This window comes from Heptranchias perlo, chromosome 5 (assembly GCF_035084215.1).
Source record: "Heptranchias perlo isolate sHepPer1 chromosome 5, sHepPer1.hap1, whole genome shotgun sequence".
In the NCBI taxonomy this organism is placed as follows: domain Eukaryota; kingdom Metazoa; phylum Chordata; class Chondrichthyes; order Hexanchiformes; family Hexanchidae; genus Heptranchias; species Heptranchias perlo.
Window position 1 is genome coordinate 20,823,217 of NC_090329.1, and position 25,612 is coordinate 20,848,828.

Consider the following 25,612-nt stretch of genomic DNA (forward strand, 5'->3'; position numbering starts at 1 on the left):
TTTGAATCTGCTAGGATACTAACCCACTCATCCACCTCAAATGCTCCCAGATCCCAGCCTATTCTGCCCACAATATTACTGGATTTCAATCTTGCTGAAGTGTTGCTAGGTCCCTGACAGCCCGCTCCCCACTTTGCTCCCAATTCCTAAGATGAGCCACAGGCCATCAACTCCCTTCGAGTCCCCATCTGCCTCTGCCCACCTCATCCCATAAGCCAACCCTAGGTGCTGGTGCCCATACTCAGCCTCCGTGCTGCCATTTCTTTCTCGCCTGCACATTTTTCACCAACTTCCAGATAGCCTGTCCATACCCGATTACAGTACCCATATCTGACACATTACATGATGGCTATTAATTTGCTGCATCTTCTGGACTTTAACAAAGGTAAAACAGAAATTTGGTATATTAATAAAGGAACATGTGTTAACAATCAAAGCGGACATCTGACAGCATAAAGAAAAGAGGGAATATAGTGGGATGGTGAGACAGAAAGATCGGAGAGACTTACAAAAATAATGGTAGAGAAATTGAGAAAAGGTATATCCTCTGACTCAACATTAGCAATGCCACAAGTGATCTGCTAGTCTATAAATATTTTATAGGTTTTGTACAATGTGGAAACTATGGCCCCAAAATTCCTGGTTTGGGGGAGACTGTAAATTGGGATATGTGCCTTTGTGGGGCAGGAATTTGAATCAGACCTTAGACCTGCCAGGGTTCCACCCCAGAAGAAACCTCGGATAAATTTCAGCAATTTTCAGGGCAAGCTGAAGAAGTTCCCGTCCTCTTAATGGTTTACATATTTGAATCATGGAGTTCATAGAATCATAAATCTTAGTGCGGAAAGAGGCCATTTGACCCATTGTGCTTGTGCTGGCTCTTTGAAAGAGCTATCCAATTAGTCCCATTCCCCTGCCCTTTCCCCATAGCCCTGCAATTTTGTCCCGTTCAAGTATTTATCCAATTCCCTTTTGAAAGTTATTATTGAATCTGCTTCCACTGTTCTTTTAGGATCTCCAGATCATAACAACTCGCGTAAAAAATTTTCTCTTCATCTCACCTCTGGCTCTTTTACCAATTACCTTAAATCTGTGTCTTCTAGTTACTGACTCTTCAGCCAGTGGAAACAGTTTCTCCTTATTTACCCTTCATGATTTTGAACGCCTCTATTAAGTCTCCCCTTAACCTTCTCTGCTCTAAGGAGAACAACCCCGGCTTCTCTGGTCTCTCCACATAACTGAAGTCCCTCATCCCTGGTACCATCCCAGTAAATCTCCTCTGCACCCTCTCCAAGGCCTTGACATCCTTCCTAAATTGTGGTGCCCAGATTTGGACACAATACTCCAGCTGAGGCCATTCAGTGATTTATAAAAGTTTTGCATAAACTCCTTGCCTTTGTACGCTTTACGTCTATTTATAAAGCCAAGGATCTCATATGCTTTTTTTAACAGCTGTATAAACTTGTCCTGCCACCGTCAAAGATTCCTGTATGAAAACTACTGGTCTCTCTGTTCCTGCACCCACTTTAAAATTGTACCTTTATATTGCCTCTCGTCATTCTTCCTTCCAAAATGCATCACTTCACACTTCTCTGCATTAAATTTAATGTGCCATGCATGTGTCTGCCCATTTCACCAGTCTGTCTATGTCCTCCTGAAGTCTGTTACCATTCTCCTCACTGTTCACTAAACTTCCGAGTTTTGGAAGCTGCAAACTTTGAAATTATGCCCTGCATACCCAAGTCCAGATCATTACTATATATCAAAAAGAGCAGTGGTCCTAATACTGACCTCTGGGGGACACCACTGAATACTGCTCTGCAGTCTGAATAAAAACTTTCACCACTTCTCTCTGCTTTCTATCCCTTAGCCACTGCCCATTTAATCCCATGGGCTTCAATTTTGCTAACAAGTCTATTATGTGGTAGAGTTAGGGCAGGATAACTGATTTGTCCTAAATTCGATGACTTCTGCCTTCCCATGCACCCTTCTGATTGTACGTCACTGTGCAACAGCCGCTGTTGCCAGGACCTTCTCACCAAGGTGGAAATACTTGTTTATAGGGAACCAGTGAAAGGTGTGATACTGGGGCTTAGAGGGTAAATTATGAGGACAGATTGCATAAACTTGGCTTGTATTCCCTTGAGTACTGAAGATTAAGGGGTAATCTGATTGAGGTATTTAAAATGTTAATATGATTCGACAGGGTTGATACAGAGAAACTAATACCCCCTTGATGGCGGAATCAAGAACGAGGTGACATAATCTCAATATTAGAGCTATGCCATTTAGGAGGGGAATCAGGAAACATTTTTTCACACAAAGAAATCTATAGTAGAAATCTGGAATTCTCTGCCCCAACAGATCACGGATGCTGGGACAATTAGAGTTGTCAAAACTGAGATGAATAGATTTCTGTTAGATAAGGTTATCAAGGGATATGGAGCTAAAGCAGATAAATGGAGTTGAGGTACAGGTTAGCCACAATCTAATTGAATGGTGGAGCTGGCTCAAAGGGCTGAATGGCCTACTCCTGTTCCTAGGTAAGATTGGTTTTGGCCATTTTTTGGCATTTACTGGTGCTATTTGAAAAATGATCTCACCATTGTGTTCAAGAAGTCTCCGCATACCTTCTCCAATACCCATGGAGAGCCATGTAGCTAAAGGGAATTAGGGAGTAACTTTTGAAGGTTGCAAAATGGGTTTCTCATTGGGAATCATAGTTAAAAGGATATATGTGTTGGAGGAAGAGGAGCAGCAGGAGGCTGTCAGGCAACACCAGAGGAAAGCCAGACCATCCCGATGATACAAATCTCAGAAGGGTGCATTGACCCCTGTCACAATTCCGCCAGCACACCAGGGACCCAGGAATTTTGAGGCCTATAGAATTAAAGAACTTGCATTAATGTAGCACCTTTCGCAACCTTAGGATTTCTCAATGTGCATCACAGCCAATGATATACTTTTGAAGTGTAATCATTGTTGTAAGGTAGGCAAATGTAGCAGCCAATATGCGGACAGCAAGCTCCCACAAACAGCAATGAGATAAATTATCCGTTTTTTTAGTGGTGTTGGGTTGAGAGATAATAAATTAGAATAAGGGGCTGCTCTTTCAAAACTGAGATGAGGAGAAACTTCTTCACTCAGAGGGTAGTAGGTCTGTGGAATTTGCTGCCCCAGGAAGCTGTGGAAGCTACATCATTAAATAAATTTAAAACAGAAATCGACAGTTTCCTAGAAGTAAAGGGAATTAGGGGTTACGGGGAGCGGGCATGAAATTGGACATGAATTTAGATTTGAGGTTAGGATCAGATCAGCCATGATCTTATTGAATGGCGGAGCAGGCTCGAGGGGCCGATTGGCCTACTCCTGCTCCTATTATGTTCTTAAATGTTAGTCAACACATTGGGAAAGTCCTCTGCTTCTATTCGAATACATCCACCTGAGAAGGCAGACAGGGCCTCGGTTTAATGTCTTATCCAAAAGATAGCACCACTGACAGTGTAGCATTTCCTCAGTACTGCATTGAAGTGTCAGCCTAGATTATGTGCTCAAGTCTATGGAGTGGCGCTTGAAACCACCAACTTCTAGCTCAGAGGCAAGAGTGTTATCTCTGAGCCAAGTCTGGCACCTTGTTTTTCATTTGAGTATGCTTCCACAGGGGATAGATAATATATGCAGTCAGAAAAATCATTTTAACAGGTTCTTAACTGGACTCAAGGCAGAAATTGCTGTTAGCGATGTTATCATGTGAACATTTAGGGGTAAACATTTTCTGGGGCTGTTTTTGGGCCCCGAATTGGCACTGCACAGGCAGAGGCCTAAGGTCGGCCTGAAATTAGGCCTCAGGCCCAAGGGAGAGGGCTTTGTAGTGGCTTCCTCTCCCTTCAGTTGGTCCCAGTCTTGGCTGAAGCCATCAGAGGGATGTTTCCTGTAAATGTTGGGGTACTCTTGCTCCGTTAAGAACTCTCGCCGAATCCTCTGGTGCTTCAAAAGCACTGCACGGATTCTCCAGCTTTGTACTGGTGGGCACCCCTTTGACGTTGTGAATCCCATCGGGCCTCTGCCATGCATATGTAATGAGTCCTGATCTTTGAAGATGGGTTTGGGCTGGGTTGAATACAGAGGAGCAGGTGGAATTTACCTAATCTATTTTATTCTTTTCAGCCTGGAAGGCACCCTACACTTCATGGTGTTGAATTATAGATTTTCCAATAACCATAAAAAAATATATAAAATATAGCCTTCTCTCAAAGGGAACTTGCTCACATGATTTGTCATGTGAGACTTAGTGATTGACAATTCCGTTGAGCTTGATTAAAGGTCTGAGCTGTATTTTCTAGAAGCATTAGTTAATATTTTCTTCCATCAACAAGAAATTTTCTCAAGCAATATCTGTAGGACTTACTAGTTGTGTGCTTCAAGAATTCATTCTTCATTTTTCTTCCAGTTGTTTCACTGGCAAATATATTATTAGAAAGCTCGAAGGAGTTTGAAAGATTACAAAAAGAGATTTTGAAAAATAGGAACATGTATTATGCTAATTTCTGTGAATGTAAGCTGATTAGTATTTGTTATTTTTCTTTATTTCAGTTTTTGATGTGTACTTCCAAAAGCATATGACTTATGGAACTGAATATAAGCGCCATGAAATTTGTCCTGCACAGTTTTCTGTTGCTGTTGTTCCAAGAATTCAGTACAGCTGTGGATGATGACATAAGATCTAGTAAGGAACTAATACTTTCTTTTAATTTTGAATTTGTTGTGGTATTTAGCTCGTCAAGTTGATGAATTACACTGCTAAGCGATGGAACAATTTTCTACTTTGTGCCCAGGTACAATATTTAGCAGTGTTTGGTCATAGAAAGCCTGGACCAGTTCCATTGTAGAACTCATTTTATTTAGCATGGCTCTGAAAGAGAGGGAGAGAATATTTGTTTCTGAGCAACTTGTAAACTCCAATGGAAAGACAATGGGCTCAATTTTAGGGGGAAATTGCGGGAGCGTTGGGGGTGGGGGGGACTCCGAAAATCTCGGAAATCCCTTTCGGGTTCGGAAGTCGACTCCAACCTGCCGAGTTTTCCAAGGACGCACCTGTGTGCGCACAGGCGTCACGAAACCGGAAATCCCACTGGCAACTAAAGCCGGCGGGTTGACAGTTAAAGAGCCAAAGGTACTTAAGGCACTTTACTTGTGATAGATTAAGTGATTGTAACGATTTTTAATTTACCTGGGCGGCTTGCGCACCGCTTCTGATTCACGCCTGGTGAAACCAGGTGTGAAGGGCCGGATCAAGGAAAAGGAAATATTGTTTAATTAAAAGAGAAAAAACGTGCAAATATTGGAAATCTGAAATTAAAACAAAAAATAGTGAAAATACACAACAGATAAATCAGCATCTGGCAATAGGTTAGCATTTCACATGTGGCTCCACCTTCACATCAAAAGTTTCAGAGCTGCTATATATTTCCAGCAGAGTTGTTTTGTTGTATTTGCAACTTGGGTACATTAAAGATGATTATTGGGAATTAGGTATCATGATGAATTACAAAGTGCCTTTTCATCTTTGTGACCATGCTCAAACTCAGACAGAATAATGGGATAAAGTTGAGGCTGCTAAGTAAAATCAATTGGAGTAAAAACTCCAATGTGCAAATCTGTCCAAATGAACAGAAAATTCTGGGCTGGGAGTATGCAATTTTGCGATATGTGCTTGCAGTGCACGCCAAAGAACAGCAGATTGGAATTTTTGTTGGCTATCTCAATCAAATTCTCAATGGTCACAACTCCACGGGAAAAAGTTATAATTTGACACAATTGGTAATTATCTGACAAATTGCATTCAGTAAACCCATAGGAACATAAGAAACAGGAGCAGGAGTAAGCCATATGGCCCCTCGAGCCTGCTCCGCCATTCAATAAGATCATGGCTCATCTTCAACCTCAGCTCCATTTTCCCGCCTAATCCCCATATTCCTTGATTCCCTTAGAGTCTAAAAATCTATCAATCTCAGCTTGAATATACTCAAAGACTGAGCATCCACAGCCCTCAGGGGTAGAGAATTCCAAAGATTCACAACTCCGAGTGAAGAAACTTCTCCTCATCTCAGTCCTAAATGGCCGACCCCATATCCTAAACTGTGCCCCCCAGTTCTAGACTCTCCAACCAGGGGAAACATCCTCTCAGCATCTACCCTGTCAAGCCCTCTCTGAATCTTATATGTTTCAATGAGATCACCTCTCATTCTTCTAAACACCAGAGAGTATATGCCCATTCTACCCAATCTCTCCTCATAGGACAACCCTCTCATCTCAGGAAACAATTTAGTGAACCTTCGTTGCACCACCTCTAAGGCAAGTATATACTTCCTTAGGTAAAGAGACCAAAACTGTATACAATACTCCAGGTGTGGTCTCACCAAAGCCCTGTACAACTGCAGTAAGACTTCCGTACTCTTGTATTCCAACCCCCTTACAATAAAGGCCAACACACCATTTGCCTTCCTTATTGCATGCTGTACCTGCATGTTAACTTTCTGTGTTTCATGTACAAGGACATCCAAATCCCTCTGAACACCAACATTTAATAGTTTCTCACCATTTAAAAAAAATTCTGTTTTCCTATTCCTCCTACCAGAGTGAATAACCTCACATTTCTCCATGTTACACTGCATCTGCCACCTTCTCGCCCACTCACTTAACTTGTGTATATTCCTTTGCAGACTCTGTGTGTCCTCCTCACAGCTTACTTTCCCACTTAACTTTGTACCGTCAGCAAACTTAGATACATTACACTTGATCCCTTCATCTACGTCATTAATATAGATTGTAAATAGCTGAGGCCCCAGCACTGATCCTTACGGCACCCCACTAGTAACAGCCTGCCAACCTGAAAATGACCCGTTTATCCCTTCTCTCTGTTTTCTGTCCGTTAACCAATCTTCTATCCATGCTAATATGTTACCCCCAACCCCATGAGCCCTTATCTTGTGTAACAAGCTTTTATGTGGCACCTTATCAAATGGTGGTGTTTTTACTTCTCAATGGAATGTATATTCGTCGAGAATTATGAAATATTTCTTTAAATGTTCGCCATTGCTTTCTACCGTCATATCTTTTAATCTAATTTCTCATCCTGCCTTATCCAACTCGTCCCTCATACCTATGTAATTGGATTTGTTTAAGTTTAAGATTCCAGTTTCGGACTTAAATACGTCACTCTCAAACTCGATGTAAAATTCTATCATATTATGATCACTCTTCCCCAGAAGACCCCTTACTATGAGATTACTAATTAACCCTGTCTTATTACACAAGACAAGTTCTAAAATAGCCTGTTCCCTGGTTGGTTCCATGACGTATTGTTCTAAGAAACTGTCTCAAATGCATTCCATGAACTCGTCCTCCAAACTACTTTTGCTAATTTGATTTGCCCAGTCTATATGAAGATTAAACTCCTCCACGATTAGTGCATTACCTTTGTTACAAGCTCCTCTTATTTCTTGATAATTACTCTGTCCAACAGTACACCTACTATTAGGGGGCCTATAACCTACTCCCACCAGTGTTTTCTGCCTCTTGTTATTTCTTATCTGATTCTACTCCCTGATCTTCCGAGGCAAGATCCTTTCTCACTACTGTCATCTTATGTCATCCTTTATTATCAGGGCTATCTCCCCTCCTTTTCCATTTTGTCTGTCTTTTCGAAAAGTCAAGTACCCTGGAATATTTAGTTCCCAACCTTGGACACCTTGCAACCACGTCTCAGTAATGACTACTAGATCAAACCCATTTATCTCTATTTGTGCCATTAATTCGTCTATCTTATTACGAATGCTTTGTGCATTCAGATAAAGCCCCTTTAATTTTAACTTTTTACAATTTTTCCCTGATTTGACCTTATTCACTGATGCTCGTCAAACTCTTTGTCCCTTCCTGTCACACTCTGCTTATCTTTACCCAAATCGCTACTTTACTCCATGGCCGTGACTTTTCATAGAATCATTGAAATTTACGGCACAAAAGGAAGCCATTTGGCCCATTGTGTCTGTACCAGCGAAAAAGAACTATCCAGCCTAATCCTACTTTCCAGCTCCTGGTCCATAGCCTTCTAGGCTACGGCACTTCAAGTGCACATCCAAGCACCTTTTAAATGCAATGAGGGTTTCTTCCTCTACCACCCTATCAGGCCGTGAGTTCCAGACCTCTACCACCCTCTAGGTGAAAAAACTTTTCCTCAGCTCCCCTCTAATCTTTCTACCAATTACTTTAAATCTATGTGGTTGATTCTTAACTGCCCTCTGAATTGTACAATCTCACTACAAAAAGTCATAATGAGAATAAAACCAGAGGGACCACCCAGCATCGGACCACTAGGCACCGGACATGACAAAGGCAAAGGCAAAACAAACCCAGTCAACCCTGCGAAGTACTCTTCACTAACATCTGGGGACTTGTGCCAAAATTGGGAGAGTTATCCCACAGACTAGTCAAGCAACAGCCTGACATAGCCATACTCACAAAATCATACCTTTCAGCCAACATCCCAAACTCATCCATCACCATCCCTGGGTATGTCCTGTCCCACCGGCAGGACAGATCCACCAGAGGTGGCGGCACAATGGAATACAGTTAGGAGAGAATGGCTCTGGGAGTCCTCATCATTTACTCCGGACCCCATGAAATCTCATGGCATCAGGTCAGACATGGGCAAGGAAACCTCCTGCTGATTACCACCTACCGCCATCCCTCAGCTGATGAATCAGTCCTCCTCCATGTTGAGCACCACTTGGAGGAAGCACTGAGGATAGCAAGGGCACAGAATGTACTCTAGGTGGAGGACTTCAATGTCCATCACCAAAAGTGGCTCGGTAGCATCACGACTGACCAAACTGGCCGAGTCCTGAAGGACATAGCTGCCGACTGGGCCAACGGCAGGTGGTGAGAGAACCAACACAAAGGAAAAACCTACTTGACCTTGTCCTCACCAATCTACCTGTCGCAAATGCATCTGTCCATGAGAGTATTGGTAGGAGTGACCACTGCACAGTTCTTGTGGAGGCGAAGTCCCGTCTTCACACTGAGGACACCATCCACGTGTTGTGTGGCACTACCACCGTGCTAAAGGGGAAAGATTCAGAACAGATCTAGCAGTTCAAAACTGGGCATCCATGAGGCGCTGTGGGCCATCAGCAACAGAAGAATTGTATTCCACCACAATCTGTAACCTCATGGCCCGGCATATCCCTCACTCTACCATTACCAACAAGCCAGTGGATCAACCCAGGAGCAGCACCAGGTGTACCTAAAAAAATGAGGTGCCAACCTGGTAAAATTACAACGCAGTGCTACATGCATACTAAACAGCGGAAGCAGCATGCTATAGACAGAGCTACGCAATTCCACAACCAATGGATCAGATCAAAGCTCTGCAGTCCTGCCACATCCAGTCGTGAATGGTGGTGGACAATTAAACAAGTAACGGGAGGAGGCTCTGTGAACATCCCCATCCTCAATCATGGCAGAGCCCAGCACGTGAGTGCAAAAGATAAGGCTGAAGCGTTTGCTACAATCTTCAGCCATAAATGCCGAGAGGATGATTCATCTCAGCCTTCTCCCGATATCCCCACCATCACAGAAGCCAGTCTTCAGCCAATTCGATTCACTCCACGTGATATCAAGAAGTGGCTGAGTGCACTGGATACAGCAAAGGCTATGGGCCCCGACAACATCCCAGCTGTAGTGCTGAAGACTTGTGCTCCAGAACTAGCCACACCTCTGGTCAAGCTGTTCCAGGACAACTACAACACTGGCATCTACCCAACAAAGTGGAAAATTGCCCAGGTATGCCCTGTCCACAAAAAGCCGGACAAATCCAATCCGGCCAATTACCGCCCAATCAGTCTACTCTCGATCATCAGCAAAGTGATGGAAGGTGACGTCGACAGTGCTATCAAGTGGCACTTACCAATAACCTGCTCACCGATGCTCAGTTTGGGTTCCACCTGGACCACTCGGCTCCAGACGTCATTACAGCCTTGGTCCAACCATGGACAAAAGATCTGAATTCCAGAGGTGAGGTGAGAGTGACTGCCCTTGACATCAAGGCAGCATTTGACCGAGTGTGGCACCAAGGAGCCCTAGTAAAATTGAAGTCAATGGGAATCAGAGGGAAAACTCTCCAGTAGCTGGAGTCATACCTAGCACAAAGGAAGATGGCAGTGGTTGTTGGAGGCCAATCATCTCAGCCCTAGGACATCGCTGCAGGAGTTCCTCAAGGCAGTGTCATAGGCCCAACCATTTTCAGCTGCTTTATCAATGACTTCCCTCCATCATAAGGTCAGAAATGGGGATGTTCGCTGATGATTGCACAGTGTTCAGTTCCATTCGTATCCCCTCAGTTAATGAAGCAGTCCGTGCCTGCATGCAGCAAGACCTGGACACATCCAGGCTTGGACTGTAACATTTGCGCCAGACAAGTGCCAGACAATGACCATCTCCAACAAGAGAGAGTCTAACCACCTCCCCTTGACATTCAACGGCATTACCATCGCCGAATCCCCCACCTTTAACATCCTGGGGGTCACCATTGACCTGAAACTAAACTGGACCAGCCACATAAATACTGTGGCTACAAGAACAGGTCAGAGGTTGGATATTCTGCGGCGAGTGACTCACTTCCTGACTCCCCAAAGCCTTTCCACCATCTACAAGGCACAAGTCAGGAGTGTGATGGAATAGTTTACACTTGCCTGGATGAGTGCAGCTCCAACAACACTCAAGAATCTCAACACCATCCAGGACAAAGCACCCCATCCACCACTTTAAACATTCACTCCCTCCACCACCAGTGGAACATAGCTGCAGTGTGTACCATCTACAAGATACACTGCAGCAACCCGCCAAGGCTTCTTCGATAGCACCTCCCAAATCCGCAACCTCTATCACCTAGAAGGACAGGGGCAGCAGGCGTATGGGAATACCACCACCTGCACGTTCCCCTCCAAATCGCACACCATCCCGACTTGAAAATATATCGGCGTTCTTTCATCGTGGGTCAAATTCCTGGAACTCCTTACGTAACAGCACTGTGGGAGAACCTTTACCACATGGACTGGTTATTGACCAGATTGCTAAGGGAAATAGGTTCTTTGTAACCACTCTGTCTAGGCCTCTCATGATTTTATACACTTCAATTAAATCTCCCCTCAGCCTCCTCTGTTCCAAATCTTTAGATTTATAAATTTCTCCTCACGTGAACCCCCGCTTTGCCCCCTTTTTCCCCAGTGCCCCGTGAATCAAAACCCCCTGTCTCCCACACTACTCTTTGAGCTACGCATTTAACTCTCTGATCCGTTTGACAATAAGCTAATTTGCCCATGGCTCAGGTGGTAATCCAGAGATTATTACCTTATTAATTTGGACCCTAGCTCTTCAAACTCCCTCAGCAGAACCTCATTCCTAGTTCTACCTTTGTCGTTGGTTCCTATGTGGACCACGACAACTGGACCTTCCCCCTCATGCTTCAAGTTCTTTTCCAGCCGCGAGGAGATATCGTTAACCCGGTCATCGGGCAGGCAACACAGCCTTTGGGACTCCTGGTCATGGCTGCAGAGAACAGTATCTATCCCCCTGACTATACAACCCCCTACCACTACCACATTCCTTTTTACTCCCCCCACTTGACTGGCCTCCTGTACCACAGTGCCGTGGTCAGTTTGCCCATCCTTCCTGCAGTCTTTGTTCTTATCCATACGGGTAGCAAGTACCTCGTATCTGTTGCTCCTCCATCACTGCATCCTGGGTCACCGTACCTACCTGACTCGCAGTCACATCCTTCTGTCCCTGACACTAACCATATCTAAGGGATGTGACTGCCTCCTGGATCAAAGTGTCCAGGTAACTCTCCCCTTTCCTGATGCATCGCAATGTCTGCAACAAATCTGAGCTGAAGTTCCTTGAGGTGCAGACACCTACTGCAGATATGGTTGCCTGGGATCTCGCTGCTCTCCACAAACTCCCACATGCTGCAGCTACGACACACCACCTGTCCAGCCATCCCTTTCTAACCTTGTTTTATATATTTAATTATTTAAAGTTTTTATTCACTAATTAGTTTAACTAGTTTAAGTTAGTGATTCAATAAAGTAATAGTTATAGTTTCCCAGCTGTTAGTTTAAACCACTGCCCTAGCTTAGAGAGCAATAAAACGGTAATACTCACCAACCAATCACCTACCTGCTGCCCTGTGATGTCACACCTTGATTATTTCCTTCTCTTCCCTGCTACTTTATACTCGGGCCAGGGGGATTCCCAGTCACTGGGGGGGATTTCCCGTACTCTCTCTTTCTCCGCTGTGTAGGGGGTGGTGGTGTGTGTCAGCTTCACCTCTGACTTCCGAGCGATTCGAATCGCTCCCACTCCCTTGGTTCTGGACCTTGGACTTATTTGGGGGTTGTGACAAAAAGTGCAGCAGACAACTGGTTTTGGTGCAAGAAAAACTGGGTTTATTGAAGTCACAAATGAACTTATAACATTAGGATTACACTGAGATTATACAGACCTACAAAAGTACACTTAGTTAAGAATGGGGAACACACGGCATAACGAGGTAAAATCACGCTACTAATCCCCTTACCCTTGTCCCACCCCCAAAACCTAACTAAATTGAACTAGGAGAGGTCAGGGATCATGCTCACCAACCAGGGTTCCTTGACAGTTCGAAATCCAGCCAGGTAAGCCGGTTGCAGTTTTGGGGTACGCTCTTTGTGTCCTTTGGGGCCTGCCGTCCCCACGTGGTCCTGGTCTGTGGAATCTGTGAAGGTTCTTCAGTTGGGTGGAGTCCGCTGATTCGGTAAGGTGCGGTTGTGGGTGGTCGATCTTCGTGGAGGGCTGCGGTTGCGGCCTTGTTGTCTTCGGTTGAGCCTGCCACACCCTGCCCCTCGCCGTGATGTTGCCTGCGGGCCTGCGAACCTCCGGATCTCCTTCCTCTGCTTGGCTCAGCTACCTCTCCCTGCTTAAACTCTGCTTAAAACTGCTTAAAACCCGCCCCCTTCGTAACTGGTGGCCCAGTTATACTGTTTTTCGAGTTTCTTATCTGAGCTCCAAATCAAGGTTAGTTCTTTGTCTGATTTAGGTGGGCTTCTTCAGGTGATTATAGTTTTTCGCCTTAACTGGTTTTGGGGCGGTTGTCTCGTTGTTTTTAATGGGCTTGCATAATTGGTCCATTGTTGCCTTCCTGCCTGTTAGCTAGTAGTGATTATTTATGCAAGATTTTGATGGGCTTTAGTTTCGTGTAAGATGAAGTCTTTCTCTGGGTTGATTGTTTTAAAGGGAAGAATACGTATTCTGTCTCCTCTCGTTGTCTGGTTTCAGGCAACAATCCACACTGCACCCAACAAGCCCGGGCATGTCAAGTCCCAGGCCCTTATGGGCCTAACCTCCTGTCTGCAGGGTTCCACATTTAACCCAGCAGTTGGGTCCTCTGCCATTAAAGTCATATCCTCATTGATGATATGAAAAATGTGGGAATTTTGAGAACCCTCCGCTGCTCCTTTATACCCAGGCCGGGGGATTCCCAGTCACTGAGGGGGGATTTCCCGTACTTTCTCTCTCTCTCCGCTGCTCCTTTATACCCGGGCCAGGGGGATTCCCAGTCACTGGGGGGGAATTCCTGTACTTTCCCTCTCTCCGCTGCTCCTTTACACACGGGCCGGGGGGATTCCCAGTCACTGGGGGGGAATTCCCGCACTTTCTCTCTCCACTGCTCCTTTATACCCGGGCCGGGGGGATTCCCAGTCACTGGGGGAGATCCCGTACTTTCTCTCTCTCTCCGCTGCTCCTTTATACCCGGGCCGAGGGGATTCCCAGTCACTTGGGGGGAATTCCCGTACTTTCTCTCTCTCTCCGCTGCTCCTTTATACCCGGGCCGGGGGGATTCCCAGTCACTGGGGGGGAATTCCCGTACTTTCTCTCTCTCTCCGCTGCTCCTTTATACCCGGGCCGGGGGGATTCCGAGTCACTGGGGGGGAATTCCCGTACTTTCTCTCTCCGCTGCTCCTTTGTACCCGGGCCAGGGGGATTCCCAGTCACTGGGGGGGAATTCCCGTACTTTCTCTCTGTCTCCGCTGCTCCTTTATACCCGGGCCGGGGGGATTCCCAGTCACTGGGTGGGAGTTCCCGCACTTTCTCTCTCCGCTGCTCCTTTATACCTGGGCCGGGGGGATTTCCAGTCACTGGGGGGGAATTCCCGAACTCTCTCTCTTCGCTGCTCCTTTATACCCGGGCCGGGGGGGATTCCCAGTCACTGGGGGGGAATTCCCCTACTTTCTCTCTCTCTCCGCTGCTCCTTTATACCCGGGCCGGGGGATTCCCAATCACTGGGGGGGAATTCCCGTACTCTCTCTCTTCGCTGCTCCTTTATACCCGGGCCGGGGGGGATTCCCAGTCACTGGGGGGGAATTCGCTTACTTTCTCTCTCTCTCCGCTGCTCCTTTATACCCGGGCCGGGGGATTCCCAATCACTGGGGGGGAATTCCCGTACTCTCTCTCTCTTCGCTGCTCCTTTATACCCGGGCCGGGGGGATTCCCAGTCACTGGGGGGGGAATTCCCCTACTTTCTCTCCACTGCTCCTTTATACCGGGCCAGGAGGGATTCACAGCTGCTGGGGGGGAATTCCCGTACGTTCTCTTTCTCTCTGCTGCTCCAATATACCAGGCCGGGGGCGGGGGGGGGGGGATTCCCAGCCTCTGGGGGGAGTTCCCATACTTTCTCTCTCTCTCTCCGCTGCTCCTTTATCCCGGGCCGTTGGTGAGGAATTCCCATGCTTTATCTCTTTCTCTCTCTCCGCTGCTCCTTTATACCCAGGCCGGGGGGGGATTCCCAGCCGCTTGGGGGGGATTCCTGTACTTTCTCTCTCTCTACTGCTCCTTTATACCAGGCCGCTGGGGGGTATTCCCGTACTTTCTCTTTCTCTCTCTGTCTCTTTCCTGCTCCTTTATACTGGGCCTCTGGGAGGGGGGGGGATTCCCGGGATTTCTCTCTCTCTCTCTCTCTGCTGCTCCTTTATACCAGGCTGCTGTGGGGGGAATTCCCCCACTTTCTCTTTCTCTCCTTCACATCAGACTGCTGGGGGGGAGGGTTCCCGTGCTTTCTGAGGGTGGTTCCCTCTCTCCGCTGATCCTTTATACCAGGCTGCTGGGGAGGATTCCCACACTTTCTGGAATAAACAGTGACAAAAGAAACATTACAGTAATTGGACTTAAGCGCACTCTTTCTGTTAAGCAGCATGGGAAAGGGGCTCTGCATTAAGTGTGGCCTATGTTGTGGAAGACTGGGTGCAAAGTAGAAATGTAGTGGAGCAGATTCTCTCTCTCTCCGCTGCTTCTTTATACTGGGCCACTGGGGGGGGGGGGATTCCCGTGCTTTCTCTTTCTATCTCTCTCTCTCTCTTTGCTGCTCCTTTATACTGGGCCTCTGTGGGGTGGGGGGATTCCCGGGCTTTCTCTCTCTCTCTCCGCTGCTCCTTTATACCGGGCCGCTGGGGGGAGATTCCCGGACTTTCTCTCTCTCTCCGATGCTCTTTTATACTGGGCTGCTGGGGGGGGATTCCCATGCTTTCTCTCTCTCTCTGCTGATCCTTTATACCAGGCCATTGGAGGGGATTTCCACGCTTTCCCTCTGGAATAAACAGTGACAAAAGGAACATCACAGTAATTGGACTCAAGTGCACTCTTTCTGTTAAGCAGCATGGGTAAGGAGCTCTGCGTTAAGTGTGGCCCATGTTATGGAAGACTGGATGCAACGTAGAAATATGGTGGAGCAGATTTTCCCGTTCCTACGCTTTGGGGTGTTGCATCGCCTAGGTGTAGTGGCTACAGGAAAATCTGATGGAGAGCAGCGTATGCCTCTAATGAAGCCCATCAGATTTTCCATATATTCATTTAAATGGATGGAAAATTGGGCAGGCTACTTTACTTTCCGTTTCTTCTCCATGCCTGGCCTGTGCCCAGGTGATATAATACTCCCAGGTGCAAGAACAGGAAAATCTACACCATTCAACTTCTCAGTAATGGCACTCTTCATAATGAACATAAATACACAAAATGTAGCAAAACGAACAAATAAAATGGCCCTGAATTTCCTCAGACTTTTTGCCGCCGTGCCACTGTGACTTTACCGGAAGTGCGGCAGAAACTTCGTTTACAGCGATGCAGTGGCAGAAGGTCTGAGGAAATTAAGGGCCAATGTCTTCTTTCAAATATTTAGTTTACATTTTATGAGAAAAGATGGTGTCATTATGACCTTTTTTTGTATTAAGTCAAAAATGTTTAGGATATTCATAAAAGGGGTACCAAGCACTATAATTGCTGCTATTGTTATTTGGAAGAAAGCCTCAAGCATAAATCAACAGTCAGACTCCATGATGAAATGGTGGATGACAAAGCTATGTTTTTTTTTATTCGTTTACGGGATGTGGGCGTCGCTGGCGAGGCCAGCATTTATTGCCCATCCCTAATTGCCCTCGAGAAGGTGGTCGTGAGCCGCCTTCTTGAACCGCTGCAGTCCGTGTGGTGACGGTTCTCCCACAGTGCTGTTAGGAAGGGAGTTCCAGGATTTTGACCCAGCGACAATGAAGGAACGGCGATATATTTCCAAGTCGGGATGGTGTGTGACTTGGAGGGGAACGTGCAGGTGGTGTTGTTCCCATGCGCCTGCTGCCCTTGTCCTTCTAGGTGGTAGAGGTCGCGGGTTTGGGAGGTGCTGTCGAAGAAGCCTTGGCGAGTTGCTGCAGTGCATCCTGTGGATGGTGCACACTGCAGCCACAGTGCGCCGGTGGTGAAGGGAGTGGATGTTTAGGGTGGTGGATGGGGTGCCAATCAAGCGGGCTGCTTTATCTTGGATGGTGTCGAGCTTCTTGAGTGTTGTTGGAGCTGCACTCATCCAGGCAAGTGGAGAGTATTCCATCACACTCCTGACTTGTGCCTTGTAGATGGTGGAAAGGCTTTGGGGAGTCAGGAGGTGAATCACTCGCCGCAGAATACCCAGCCTCTGACCTGCTCTCATAGCCACAGTATTTATATGGCTGGTTCAGTTAAGTTTCTGGTCAATGGTGACCCCCAGGATGTTGATGGTGGGGGATTCGGCAATGGTAATGCCGTTGAATGTCAAGGGGAGGTGGTTAGACTCTCTCTTGTTGGAGATGGTCATTGCCTGGCACTTATCTGGCGCGAATGTTACTTGCCACTTATCAGCCCAAGCCTGGATGTTGTCCAGGTCTTGCTGCATGCAGGCTCGGACTGCTTCATTATCTGAGGGGTTGCGAATGGAACTGAACACTGTGCAGTCATCAGCGAACATCCCCATTTCTGACCTTATGATGGAGGGAAGGTCATTGATGAAGCAGCTGAAGATGGTTGGGCCTAGGACACTGCCCTGAGGAACTCCTGCAGCAATGCCCTGGGGCTGAGATGATTGGCCTCCAACAACCACTACCATCTTCCTTTGTGCTAGGTATGACTCCAGCCACTGGAGAGTTTTCCCCCTGATTCCCATTGACTTCAATTTTACTAGGGCTCCTTGGTGCCACACTCGGTCAAATGCTGCCTTGATGTCAAGGGCAGTCACTCTCACCTCACCTCTGGAATTCAGCTCTTTTGTCCATGTTTGGACCAACGCTGTAATGAGGTCTGGAGCCGAGTGGTCCTGGCGGAACCCAAACTGAGCATCGGTGAGCAGGTTATTGGTGAGTAAGTGCCGCTTGATAGCACTGTCGATGACACCTTCCATCACTTTGCTGATGATTGAGAGTAGACTGATGGGGCGGTAATTGGCCGGATTGGATTTGTCCTGCTTTTTGTGGACCGGACATACCTGGGCAATTTTCCACATTGTCGGGTAGATGCCAGTGTTGCAGCTGTACTGGAACAGCTTGGCTAGAGGCGCAGCTAGTTCTGGAGCACAAGTCTTCAGCACTACAGCTGGGATGTTGTCGGGGCCCATAGCCTTTGCTGTATCCAGTGCACTCAGCCGTTTCTTGATATCACGTGGAGTGAATCGAATTGGCCGAAGACTGGCTTCTTTGATGGTGGGGATTTCGGGAGGAGGCCGAGATGGATCATCCACTCGGCACTTCTGGCTGAAGATGGTTGCAAACGCTTCAGCTTTGTGTTTTGCACTCACGTGCTGGACTCCGCCATCATTGAGGATGGGGATGTTTGCAGAGCCTCCTCCTCCCGTTAGTTGTTTAATTGTCCACCACCATTCACGACTGGATGTGGTAGGACCCAAGGGACTCAAGGCGGATAAATCCCCTGGACCTGATGGCTTCCATCCTAGGGTCTTGAGGGAAGTGGCAGTTGGGATTGTGGATGCTTTGGTGATAGTTTTCCAAAATTCCCTGGACTCAGGAGAGGTCCCGGCAGATTGGAAAACTGCTAATGTAACACCGTTATTTAAAAAGGGTAGTAGGCAGAAGGCTGGAAATTATAGGCCAGTTAGCTTAACATCTGTGGTGGGTAAAATTTTGGAGTCTATTATTAAGGAGACAGTAACGGAACATTTAGATAAGCATAATTTAATAGGACAAAGTCAGCATGGCTTTATGAAGGGGAAGTCATGTCTGACAAATTTGCTTGAGTTCTTCGAGGATATAACGTATAGGGTGGATAAAGGGGAACCGGTGGACGTAGTGTATTTAGACTTCCAGAAGGCATTCGACAAGGTGCCACATAAAAGATTATTACTTAAGATAAAAAATCACGGGATTGGGGGTAATATTCTGGCATGGGTGGAGGATTGGTTATCGAACAGGAAGCAGAGAGTTGGGATAAATGGTTCATTTTCGGACTGGCAACCAGTAACCAGTGGTGTTCCACAGGGGTCGGTGCTGGGTCCCCAACTCTTTACAATCTATATTAACGATTTGGAGGAGGGGACCGAGTGCAACATATCAAAATTTGCAGATGATACAAAGATGGGAGGGAGAGTAGAGAGTGAGGAGGACATAAAAAACCTGCAAGGGGATATAGACAGGCTGGGTGAGTGGGCGGAGATTTGGCAGATGCAATATAATATTGGAAAATGTGAGGTTATGCACTTTGGCAGGAAAAATCAGAGAGCAAGTTATTTTCTTAATGGCGAGAGACTGGAAAGTACTGCAGTACAAAGAGATCTGGGGGTCCTAGTGCAAGAAAATCAAAAAGTTGGTATGCAGGTGCAGCAGGTGATCAAGAAAGCCAACGGAATGTTGGCTTTTATTGCTAGGGGGATAGAATATAAAAACAAGGAGGTATTGCTGCAGTTATATAAGGTATTGGTGAGACCGCACCTGGAATACTGCATACAGCTTTGGTCTCCATACTTAAGAAAAGACATACTTGCTCTCGAGGCAGTACAAAGAAGGTTCACTCGGTTAATCCCGGGGATGAGGGGGCGGACATATGAGGAGAGGTTGAGTAGATTGGGACTCTACTCATTGGAGTTCAGAAGAATGAGAGGCGATCTTATTGAAACATATAAGATTGTGAAGGGTCTTGATCGGGTGGATGCAGTAAGGATGTTCCCAAAGATGGGTGAAACTAGAACTAGGGGGCATAATCTTAGAATAAGGGGCTGCTCTTTCAAAACTGAGATGAGGAGAAACTTCTTCACTCAGAGGGTGGTCGGTCTGTGGAATTTGCTGCCCCAGGAAGCTGTGGAAGCTACATCATTAGATAAATTTAAAACAGAAATAGACAGTTTCCTAGAAGTAAAGGGAATTAGGGGTTATGGGGAGCGGGCAGGAAATTGGACATGAAGCTGAGTTCGGATCGGTCAATGCCCTGTGGGTGGCGGAGAGGGCCCAGGGGCTATGTGGCCGGGTCCTGCTCCGACTTCTTGTGTTCTTTAGATTTGTGGTTGGGATCAGATCAGCCATGATCTTATTGAATGGCGGAGCAGGCTCGAGGGGCCGATTGGCCTACTCCTGCTCCAATTTCTTATGTTCTTATGTTCTTATGACCCCAGAGCTTTGATCTGATGCGTTGGTTGTGGAATCGCTTAGCTCTGTCTATAGCATGTTGCTTCCGCTGTTTAGCATGCATGTAGTCCTGAGTTGTAGCTTCACCAGGTTGGCACCTCATTTTTAGGTACGCCTGGTGCTGCTCCTGGCATGCTCTTCTACACTCCTCATTGAACCAGGGTTGATCCCCTGGCTTGTTTTTAATGGTAGAGTGAGGAATATGCCGGGCCATGAGGTTACAGATTGTGGTGGAATACAATTCTGCTGCTGATGGCCCACAGCGCCTCATGGATGCCCATTTTTGAGCTGCTAGATCTGTTCTGAATCTATCCCATTTAGCACGGTGGTAGTGCCACACAACACGTTGGATGGTGTCCTCAGTGCGAAGACGGGACTTCATCTCCACGAGGACTGTGCGGTGGTCACTCCTACCAATACTGTCATGGACAGATGCATTTGCGACAGGAAGATTGGTGAGGACGAGGTCAAGTAAGTTTTTCCCTCGTGTTGGTTCGCTCACCACCTGCCGCAGTCCCAGTCTGGCAGCTATGTCCTTCAGGACTCGGCCAGCTCGTTCAGTAGTGGTGCTACCGAGCCACTCTTGGTGATGGACATTGAAGTCCCCCACCCAGAGTACATTTTGTGCCCTTGCTACCCTCAGTGCTTCCTCCAAGTGGTGCTCAACATGGAGGAGGACGGTAGATGGTAATCAGCAGGAGGTTTCCTTGCCCATGTTTGACCTGATGCCATAAGATTTCATGGGGTCCAGAGTCAATGTTGAGGACTCCCAGGGCTGCTCCCTCCTGACTGTATATCACTGTACCGCCACCTCTGGTAGGTCTGTCCTGCCGGTGGGACAGGACATACCCAGGGATGGTGATGGAAGAGTCTGGGACGTTGGCTGAAAGGTATGATTCTGTGAGTATGGCTATGTCAGGCTGTTGCTTGACTAGTCTGTGGGACAGCTCTCCCAATTTTGGCACAAGTCCCCAGTAAGGAGGACCTTGCAGGGTCGACTGGGCTTGGTGTTTTGCCGTTGTCGTGTCCGGTGCCTAGTGGTCAGATGCCGGGTGGTCCGTCCGGTTTTATTCTTATTCTGACTTTTCGTAGTGAGATTTTGCAACTGAGTGGTTTGCTAGGCCATTTCAGAGGGCAATTAAGAATCAACCACATTGCTGTGGGTCTGGAGTCACATGTAGGCCAGACCGGGTAAGGATGGCAGGTTTCCTTCCCTGAAGGACATTAGTGAACCAGATGGGTTTTTACGACAATCCGGTAGTTTCATGGTCATCATTACTGATACTAGTATTTTAATTCCAGATTTTTATTTAATTAATTGAATTTAAATTCGCCAGCTGCCGTGGCGGGATTTGAACTCATGACTCTGGATTTTAGTTCAGGCCTCTGGATTACTAGTCCAGTAACATAACCACTATACTACCGTACCCCATATGTGATATCATACGCTTATGTGTAAACATATGCAGGGAATACAGTGACAAATCAGAAAATGATTCTTCATATCCGGAGTGGTCTCACTGGCCTTCCACAGTGGGTCATCTGTGAACTTTATTTGGGTGCTTCAGATAGAAGGATAAGGTAAGTGTGGGTTTCTCATCCATCAGGTGGAAGGTGGAGCCTGTGTGAAGAACTTTACTAAAGTACACTACCATGATTAGCTAAGGAGTATCAAAATGACTGACTCCTATATCAAACATATTTCAGCAGTTTGAAAACTGTGTTCTTTGTAAATTGGATTTATACCTGCGGGCCTCCACCTTTACTATTACTGAAATGGTTGTTACTCTGTGAGAAGCACAAGCATGTGATTTTCATTAAACAAAACCCAAGAAGTTTGTGGCTTGCAAGTCAGAAATTCCCAACTACCTGACTTACAAATATAGGTGGGAGCACCAAACAGATAGGTGCAATGTTAAATATAAACCTGTGTAATATTCAGATTCTTTAAAATTCCTACAAAAATTGTAGCACAAAAATAATATTGTTAACTCCATAGTGGATAATATGCATTGTAGTATTGCATTCCTTTATAGTAATAACATTTTTCTTTTCCCTTTTCTTCTAGGCTGCAGAACTGCTCCAAATGACTTAGTTTTCATTTTGGATGGCTCATTTAGTGTAGGGCCGGATAATTTTGAAATCGTCAAAAACTGGATTATCAACATATCCAGCAGTTTTGAAATAGGGACTACGTTTACACAAGTAGGTGTCGTACAGTATAGTGATGATCCTGTGCTAGAAATCCCATTGGAAAAATATAGTTCCAATGAAGATCTGATGAAAGCAATGGAGGCCATATTATATATGGGTGGAAACACTAGAACAGGAAAAGCTATAACATTTGGAGTTAACGATGTGTTTGCTACCTCGACCAGGGCTTCTAATACTGTGACAAAAGTAGCAGTTGTACTTACCGATGGAAAGTCCCAGGATGACGTGAAGGACTCGGCAGAGGAAGCAAGAAAAAAGAAAATTATATTGTTTGCAATTGGAGTTGGTCAGGAAATAGAAGATGCAGAACTTCAGGCAATTGCTAATAAACCGTCATCCACATATGTGTTCTATGTAGAGGACTACACTGGTATCTCCAGAATTAGAGAAGTAATGAAACAGAAACTTTGTGAAGGTAAGTAGTGTTTTTTCTTCTTTACATACTTGCATCAAAAAAGATCCTTTTGCAAGGTTGAAGATAGCTCCCAAAAGCAGTTTCATACTAAAATAAATTCCAGAAACCTAATTTCAAAATTGTTTTATAAAGAAAAAGCTGAATTCTATGATTTTTTTTCTATCAGTGTAGAAATGCGCCAGACTGTATGGTGTAAGATTATAATTTTTACACACTTAAATTTCATGACTTTTTATTTACAATATTTTCTTTAATCTACAAAATACTTTATCTTCTCTTGATACATTCCAATTATTTTCAGCATTACTCGTTCATTATTGTGTAGAAAGCACTAAGAAACTGAAAACAGTACCTTTGTGTAATTCAACACTGCATATGTAATACATTACATATAGAACTCTGGTTCAGCTGGCACGGAGACAGTGGGCCAAATGCCTCCTACTGTGCAGTAAACCTCTGTGTGGTTCTATGATTCCAGCTGCTGAAAAGTCTAAAACTGAAGAGGGGCAGGATTCAGGTGGGCATGGGAATGGTTTCGTGGCATGTGTTCTGCTATTTTCTTTGGTGATGATCAGAATTCATTGAAAGCCTCAAAACAGTGATGTGGATGATATGGATTTCTATTTTTTAAAAGTGAACTTTTGGTGTTGGTATACATTTTAGTGTTTTCCAGATAACCTAATCAAAAGCTGTTCGGCCTAAAGCCAGATGGTGGCAACCCTATGTACAATTTTAAATTTTACAGCCTTTCCTCAAATTATTTAACCTGTGAGGGAGGTGTCTAAGTACAGAGTGTACATTTCCAAGAAGATAAAGATCTGTGAATTTTTTTCCTGATTCTGAAAGTAATCTGGCAAAACTTATGGGAGTTGAAATTCCTCTATGTGGTACTTTTAGTACTGTGGTTAACATATTTGCATCAAATTCCTGTATATACTGTTTTGATGAAGTCAAGAACCCATTTAACAACTTGGTTAAAATAATGCACACAGGAATTTGATGTGAACGTGTTAACCAATGCACTAAATATAGTGCATAGAGGAATTTCAACCTTCAGGATATCAATTTAATATTACATTATTCAATTTTGAGTAGTTGTATTCTGGAGATGGACATTTTCAAGATGTCATGTATCAATGGGCTCCATTCATAGAATTACATAGAATGCACAGCACAGAAACAGGCCATTCAGCCCAACAGATCCATGCCTCTTCTCTCCTACTTCATCTAACCCTATCAGCATGTCCTTCTATTCCTTTCTCCCTCACTGTTTATTAGCTTTACAAACCAGAGTCAGAGTGTAGCTGTTTTGGAACTCAGTGTATGGCCCACTTTGGGTTCCTGTTTCTCTCTGCTCTGGCTGTTGGCAATTGGCAATGATTCTGCTTGCATTTCCAGAAAAAGCTCACCTTCATCCTCATCTGGCCTGCTCCTATGCCTTAATTCCTTCCATACTCAGCTCCCTCTGTCTCATTTCCAACTCCAAGTGTGGTCGAACCAGGGTTCTACACAAGTTTAACATAACCCCTCTGCTTTTCAATTCTGACCCTCTAGAAATGAACCCTTTAACTTTCTAGCTTTCATTTTTGCTCCTATCCCAATATTTAGGTCACAATTGGAACTTTTAGAGTTCTGGACACCCCATTATAGGAAAGATTCGAATCATGAAAAGGGTACAGAGAAGATTCACTGAAAAGATACTGAGAATGAGAGATCATAGTTATGAAGAAAGGCTTGAAAAATTGAGGCTTTCCTCACTTGAACAGAGAAAGTTAATGAGAACATATTAGAGCTTTTCAAAATTCTGAAAGCTATCAAGAGGGTAGAGGGAGAATTGTTTCTGTTGGTTGGGAATTTGGTCACAAGGGGTCGTAGACAGGATTCTCTTAGGAAGAATGAAGGGGGAAGTTAGAAGACATTCTTTCATGCAGTGGTTTGTTAGGACTTGGGATGCTTTACCACAAGTGGCTATTGGATTAGAAACTGTAACCTCATTTAAATGGAATTGGTAAAGTATTTGAAAGGAAGAATACAAAAGAATATGAGGAAAAGACAAGGAAATGGGACTAGAGGACATAGCTCCACTCGAAGAATTAGCACCAGCAAAGATACAATGTTCAAATGATTTCCTTTACTGCAATAATTTTTATGACTCTCTATGTATCCAGCTCTTATTTTTTAAAAAAGGAAAACAGTACTGGATAGTTGCTCGCACCCATGCAACTGTACACCAGCATGACTCAAACAGGAAAGAATGAAGCTGCCAAGAGAAAGATGACAAATATTAGAACATGTAAATTCTGGTTTGTGTTCAAAACAGGGGTATATGGTGTGAAGCCATCGTTTCTGCTGATTGCACTTGCATAGCCATTTACTCCTGATATTCAGGATTTGCAAATGTTGACTATTCAATATAGGCTTCCATCTGTGCTAGGGCTACTTAGTGGGGCATTTGCACCAGATCCACAGATGATGTTGATTTAAAGAGCTGCAGGTGGTGTTTACACTTCAGCATTCTTGCCTTCAACAAAAGGCTTTGAGCTGGAAAATTCCTGGTCAATTTAGGCTTTTCGTCCACGCATAGCCAAATTTACAGATACTGCGGTGAGGGAAAGGATGGTGTCCCCTTTGGTACTAAAGAGCATCCTATACAGAAAAGACTGGTACAGCAAGTCTGACAACAGACAGATAACAGGGTTAATATGGTCACCAGCACTCAAAGGACTTGACTCTAAATGTGCAAAAAGATGGCAGACCTGAGAAAACTGTCACAGTAAGGCTCTCGAAAACCATTCTATACTAAGTAGCTGCCCCAAATATGCATGCCACAAATGTTTCTCATAACATGCCACTCCTGTGCTAACCTGTCAAAGCATTCATACATTTTACATACCTCAGGGCAGCTCTTCTCCATCAACGTGAGAAGTGTAGGAGGAAAACACATTAAATAGAAACTATACATTTA

At 45.3% G+C, this 25,612-nt stretch overlaps 1 protein-coding gene across 1 annotated transcript in view; it reads left to right on the forward strand.

The window, feature by feature from the left end:
* The window catches only part of col21a1 (collagen, type XXI, alpha 1), a 315,698-nt gene that overhangs the window by 14,500 nt on the left and 275,586 nt on the right, over window positions 1-25,612 (forward strand). Inside the window, exons 2-3 of the mRNA XM_067985251.1 lie at window positions 4,594-4,726; window positions 22,087-22,647. Coding sequence (XP_067841352.1) covers window positions 4,627-4,726; window positions 22,087-22,647 — 661 coding nt within the window. The 5' untranslated portion in view covers window positions 4,594-4,626. The remainder of the gene's footprint in view (window positions 1-4,593; window positions 4,727-22,086; window positions 22,648-25,612) is intronic.